At 31.7% G+C, this 7,068-nt stretch overlaps 1 protein-coding gene across 1 annotated transcript; it reads right to left on the minus strand.

The window, feature by feature from the left end:
• Positions 1-4,799: 4,799 nt before the first annotated feature.
• LOC105338224 (translation initiation factor IF-2) lies at positions 4,800-6,562 on the minus strand. The gene is made up of 2 exons (XM_011443240.4): positions 6,423-6,562; positions 4,800-5,854 (listed from the first exon to the last, which is right to left on the minus strand). The coding sequence occupies exons 1-2, from the start codon at positions 6,423-6,425 to the stop codon at positions 4,922-4,924; spliced, it is 936 nt and encodes a 311-aa protein (XP_011441542.3). The 5' UTR covers positions 6,426-6,562; the 3' UTR covers positions 4,800-4,921.
• Between the last annotated feature and the right edge of the window lie 506 nt (positions 6,563-7,068).

A 7,068-nucleotide genomic window follows, 5' to 3' on the forward strand; every position in this document is an offset into this window, starting at 1 on the left:
CATATATAACATTCACATAAAATCTATAAACTATATTGCACAAGTTTTTAAGAATTCAAACTTTTACAAAAAAAGTATGACATCACACACTGGATCTACTTTAAAAGAAAATGAAATATTGTTTGTTCTACTTTCTGAAAAATGTAACAACGCGTTTTGCTTGAATTGATTTCAAGTTAGAACTAAAAAAATATGTTTTGGGACGAAATGGTTGAGTACCCGTAGCAAGTTATATTCACCAAATTTCATTCTTACACTTAGAGTGATCACAATAATGTTCGAAACAAGTTTACTTCTCTGTTTTAATTCTGACAATAGTACTATAATAACATATCCCTGTCATTTTGGGGGTGTTTACGACCAAATGAGGTTAAGATTTATGCAGCCATAAACATTGCTTCATTCCTTTTCGTATTACTATTTATATCTATCAGCTTTTTATATATATATATATATATATATATATATATATATATATATATATATATATATATATATATATATATATATATGTGTGTGTGTAAAGAAAGTCTCGTTGAAAGCTTTTATGGATGTATTTTTTATGTAAACGCCGTCTTCTACGTGTCTAAGACATCGTTTTAGAAAATATGTGTCACAAAGTATGGACACGAGGGCATAACATTACTTATCTGTGGGATAATCAGGCACTTTTAATTTCATAATCGGGGTTGGTTTACCGCTTAATGAGAAAAATGTCTAGTCTCGCACGAAACTTTACTGAGTATGTATAAATTGTTCTAAAAGCATCGCTTCACAAAATCAGCCTGGCACGTTTTACGATTGATCCTGATGGTTGCAGTCACCATAACTAAGAAGTATATTCAAGAATACAATTTTGTTTCGATTTGTATGTATCTTATTTAATATGTAATTTAACAGCTTTACAGATTAAATACAATTTGCCTTTAAAACCAAAAAATATGCATGTTTACTGCAATATAAACGGCCATATTACATACACACCTACATTGTAGCTAGGAAACGGAAAGTCAAGGCAAAATGGTTTTTGGAACGTTACACGTTGATTTGAATAAATCAAAAAGGCACAATTTTAACACAAATTTTTTAATTTTTACAAAACACATGTTATAATGAATTTTTTAATGCTGCATATAATAAAGTATTATTTTATTTTTTCAAAGTTTATAAATTAAACGACCAGCCTTAAAAAATACCAGGCAATTATGTTTACATGTACATCATTGAAAAGAAATTACTACCAGTGGTAGTTTTAAGACATCTTAAGGTATATTGAAATTATTGAAAAAATATGTTAATTATAATAAAATATATCATTTCATTGGACTTTCCATGGTTACAATGCAGTTGTTTAATTTTCAAAAATAAGAAATCCAAGTGTTACCCCTAGATATTTTTAAGATATAGAATTGAAACCTTAACATAAGTAATGAGCAATGTTTTACTTTAAACATGCATTGTGAATTAATTTCAACAGCTGTGGAATGCTGACAAAAAAATAGTGATAGATCTTTATGCTGATCAAGAATTTTCAATGTAAAGCGTCTGATAAGGCTATACTTTCCCTGGAAAACCTTGTTAACTTATATATCACATACATTAACTTTAATACATGCTACCTCAATTGATATATTTAAATTAAAAAAGAATAGAAGATCTTTACACAAGTGGAAAAATTTGCCCTATAAATGCCTTTATAACAAAATAGGGAGAAAAAATATCATAGCTATAATGGCGTCTAATTAACATAGTGTTGTACAGAACAGTTGGCTGTCATTTGTTCATAGTTAAAACTAATTTGTCGTGTCAGTGAAAACAAATGTTGCCATCACGTTTTTTAGCACAGTTTTGTCCCATTCTAACTAAGTGTAGAATTAGCAGTTTAAAAAATAGAGGAATATATGTAAATAAAATGGGGGGGGGGGGATTTACTGAATTTTCTTTAGTTTTCAGTTTTTAAAACGACGTAGTTTTCAAAGAAATTAATAATCGTCCAAATGTCATACTTTTCTACTTTGAAATGTACTCATTTAAAATACATTAACATTTTAAAGAGCACAAGAACTTACCTTGAACTACTCAGCATCTCCTATTTACGATTGCATAAAATATCTAGTATAAAGTTGTGAAATAGTAACATCTTTTTTATGTTTATAAAAAAGGATACCATATTGAAGGTTATTTAAAAGAAATTAATAGTTTATGAGAATTGAGGTCTAAGATGGTATTACTTGTAAAGGAAGGAAACGTGCAATTTACATTATTTGTGCATATTTCTAAGAAGTACTTATTAAAGAAGAGTTACCATAAATTGCTGGTCAAAAGCACCAAAGAATGCAAACACAATTTAGGAAAAGCTTTACAGAAAGTAGCAAATCTATTATGAGAGGGTAGTTTTAACATAAACACTTGTTAACGAAATAATGTTATGCAGAATGCCATTATCTTACATCATATTAGCTGTCCCACCTTGTATTTTTAATTTACATTTGTTTTGCACTTGTTTCGAAACCTTGGTACTTATTTAGTCCAATGAATCTACTAAAGGACTTATTTTCAGTAGACGATGCAATAAGATAAAACAATATATATGGTGATTAATAGTGACTTGTGTTTCAATGTGATCTTTACATTTTTCTATTCTTCATTTTTTAAAATATCTTTTATGAATTACCAAAAATACGATGTTATTTGTAGCTATAACCAACATGTCAGAAACAAACACTCTATCATGTTTATATCATATCGATTTTTCATATAAATGTAACATTTTCTGTACAGATACAAAATTGGGTATTTGATTTGATTAATGTAGCTTCATTCAGTATAAATTAATAGAATAAATAATAAAACGATGATGAATACACGTAATTGTTAACCTGTCACACAAAAACCGCATATTAGAACATGAAATTGTTTTAGAGGGATACCTTAATCGAAACACCTGTTTTGGGTCATCCATTACATCGTCTTGGTCCAATGATTTTATTCCAGACTGAAATGATAACTTATTTTCGTCATTTTTAACAGAGAAGATATGAATTATATTTCCGCGTTGATATTAAACCGTCTTAATTCTAAATCATGTACGCCTAAGATGTAAATTTACCCTGACAAAACGCGGAAAATGCATATTAAACCAAGCAATATTCGTACTTGAAATTTAATTGTTTTCTTTTGAAATGTTCTGCATCTTAGCACTAAGAGACGTTAAATTTCGCAGTCTGTTTCATTGTTTTTTTCCTTAATGGACAGGTCTCGAGATGAATAAATGACATTCAATTAGAAAGACCATGTTCTAAAAATTGCACATATGAGTATTAATTAATTTTTTAGAAATCGAAGTACATCACAAAGGAATTAAATGAATTAAATGTTTATTCATGTAAAAGGATGACTGCTTTACATTTTAGCGCTAACTGATTTTTTAAAAAATCACGTAAAATCCATTTTGCAGCGTCATTGAATAAGAGTAAACGTCCCTTTTTGTTTCCTTTTCTGTGTTGTGAGAATTGCACCAAATGCTTCTACTGCTTATTGCAGATTGGAATCAAACACACACCTAAGTTTTGCAATTGTAAATATTTCTAAAAAATCTTATCATTGTTTGGTTTAAAGAAAACCAATTTAACGGAACGCAAGTTTTCTGGTAGCAGTACATATACATGTAGCAGGTAATAATATTTTTTCCTTCAACTTCAGTCCTTAAACTGACTCAAAGTCCTCAAACGAGTACATTTGAAACAATTCATGATTGTGTGTCATGCGCCCATCTTTTTTCAATAGAAGAAAAAGAACAGCGATCTAATTTTTTTTAAAAACAATTAAAATTGCATGTATTAAGGAGAAAAAAATGTGCATCTGTGTACTTTATACAAGTTTTTGCGAGGCAAATGATTTGACTATTATATTCTCAGAAATAATAAATCTTTGATCTTTGATAATCTATTTATACTCCAAGACAATTCAACATTTTTTAATAAGTCAGACTTTTATTCGATATACATAGTATATACAAGAAAAAGGCCAGCGTTCCTTTTCAAAATGAAATACCTTTATAAATTAAGTTTTTGTATTTTGCTGTGTTTGTGAACTTTAACTAATTAAATCAAGTTACAGATTTCAAAATACAAAAATAAAAGAATGTTCTTTAACATTTCAATTACTTTTATTTTCGAGGTCACAAAAAACCTGAAAAAATAATCTATAACATAAACATAAACAAAATAAATAAAACAACTCATCAAATGTGACTGAGACATAGGACACAAAACAAGAGGGTTTTTTTGCAAAAAAGACACATAATCAACAAGTTTTTCTAAAATAATACTTCGTATTTATTTTAGAAAAAAGGGGCGAAACTCATTCCATATGGACAGGATTTCATTATCAGCTTTGCTGCTGCTTGAATAGCAAACAAAAGTTCTTAGACTGCTTCATTCTATCGTAAGAACGACCAACTGTTGAATGCAGAACGCTGTCCGCAGAACGCAGTCGAAAGTACGAAACTGACACTGTCGTAATTAGCCAGCATCACGATAATGCCATGCAAAATAAAAACCACAATGTTAAAAGATCATATTTATGACAAGTGTTTCTGACGGGCTTGTTGGATTAGCAAGCCCGACTCGCTGACAATTCGAGTTTTTTGCTTCCTTTTTTAAAAGTAATTATGTAAAGTAGGTGGCAAGATAAACCGCCGAGAAAATTTAATTAAACTTAATAAATTTATCTTACTGAACAATATTCCGAATAGAATATAACCAAATGGATAAAATCTTTAAACAATGACAAAAAAATTTTAAACAGTCACCACTGTTCAAAACAGTACTTATTTTCCCTTCATCTTTGCAGCCACCACAAAACAGGTTATCCACTCCAGGAGGAAATAATGGAATAAAAATTCCCATTTGCAACGATTTTATCCCAAGTAATTAAAGCGTGGCGCAGAGAATGAAGGCTGTACAGACATGTTGATGGGACTAGGTTTGAAGGGTTTCGCCAGTTTAAAAACAGTCAGTCTTCTCTGAATGATCTTGGGATTTGTTCTAACAACAGACTGCGGTTTTTTTTTTTGTTGTGGGCGCTGTGCAACATTAGGCTGAGGTCCATGTACTGTTGGTCGTTTTCCAGGCAATTGCATTTGTGTTGCCGGTTGTTGTCCTGGCAGTTGCATTTGCTTTGGCATAGTTCTAGGCTGGCCCGGAAGTTGCATGCTGGTGACCTGTCGTTGGTAAGGACTAGGTCTGGGGTTGTTTTGCGGAAACTTTCTCTGGATCATGTTCTGGATTCTGTTGTGACGAGCAGTTTGGGCGGCTGTCAGACCGGCTGGAGCCTGCATTGGCATGGGTTCCATGGCAACTGGAGAAAAGAAAGCGGAACTTGGCTTTCCGACGAGTCCATGGTGTTGGTAATAGGGCGAAGGAGAGTTGCTTGGGTCCACATACAACTGAATCAATTTGTTCTGTGACTGTGATGGTTGAGACAAAGCTGGTCCAACCTGTACAGGCGCCGCTGGTGGTGGGGTAGTCGTCGTCGTTGTTGGCATTGTGGTAGTCGTAGTAGGGGCGGGCTGGTTCAGATTCATTTCGAAAGTCTTATGCAGAGTTGCCCTTGGTGCAAGTTGCTTGCATATAGGATCAATGTTCATCACCATGCAGACATTCCTATCGTGTTCAACTTCCATCAAGCACACTTGTAGGTCTTTGTTTGGCATTCCAGGTCTAAAGGGGAACTCAATGCGACATTCTGCGATGTCCCCGATGTATGATGAGACACATTCCAGTTCACAAATTGCGGGGAACTGTGCATAGACTGCAGAAAGGCAACAAGCTACGAAAATCAGAGTTTTGTCCTAAAAAAAAAAGCATAACGAGTTTGTTAAAAAATAATTATCTCAAGAATAAACTCAAAAAGTTAGATACATTGTATATCAAATCAAAATGTGAACACGGGCATTTCTAAATATTCAAAAACACAAAAGAAAAAGGTTTCAAAACCAAAAGAGAACGTTGGATTCCAACGTTGAAATACCACTCTTATAGAATTCTAAGGTAGGGTTTTTAGCCTCGTGATAATTTAAATGCATCTTTGTGAGGAGGCACGTTTTGTTTTGCCTGCCTAATTTAGTTTTTTTTAAAAATAGACTTGCAATATCTAATATATATTCTAAGGGTACAACGATTACTCAGATTTGCAAAAAATTTGAAAATGAGGTATTCTCTTTGAAAAAAAAGTTTGTTCATAACATGTACAGACACAAAAGTAAAACTTACTGAAAATAGGATAAGTGAAACATTTTAAAAGATGAATGTTCACTTTTTCCCAATTGTTTTACATAGTTATTAATTTTTAAACAAAAAATTTAAAAATAAAGAATAAATTGTTGTCTCTAGCAAACATTAATAAATGATACAACTTACCATTTTGCCTTTTATAGAGCAGCCGTTTGTTAATCCTGTGAAGTGTTCACTGAAATTATGAGAAATGAAACTGAGCGCTTCTAGTTATAAGCTTGAGTTAATCATGTGACATTAATATTCAAGGTCCGCCTAAGTCACGTCGTATTTTACACAAACGCTGGATGTTAATATACTATTTATTGTTTTCTCACCACGTATATTCAAATTTTTATTGAAACTTTTTTTTCAGTCACTGCCCTTATTTATATTTAGAGCCGTTAAGTTTATTATTTTTTTACACAGGAAATGCTTATTCCAAATATGAGCATGATGCTCATGTCACACACATTCCCGAAGTTTTTTTTTGTATCTTAATTTTAAATATGTATGAAGACATTTCGAGAATTATTTCCATCATCGAAATTTAATGGCTGGTAATAAAATCTTTGCAGAAATAATAAAATTATAATACTGCATACCTCGGAGACGTCAGAAGATAGTCGAATTTGGAGACAGGTTCTTATGAACATGTCAGATTCCAGCAATGATGGACGTTCTTTATGATAGGTACATGAGTTATAAATGTATAATTACATGCAGTCGGTTTTGTATCCAAATCGTAAAACTCCGGTGTAAAATTGCTATTAATATCGCTTAACATATATCA

Source organism: Magallana gigas, chromosome 9 (genome assembly GCF_963853765.1).
Source record: "Magallana gigas chromosome 9, xbMagGiga1.1, whole genome shotgun sequence".
In the NCBI taxonomy this organism is placed as follows: domain Eukaryota; kingdom Metazoa; phylum Mollusca; class Bivalvia; order Ostreida; family Ostreidae; genus Magallana; species Magallana gigas.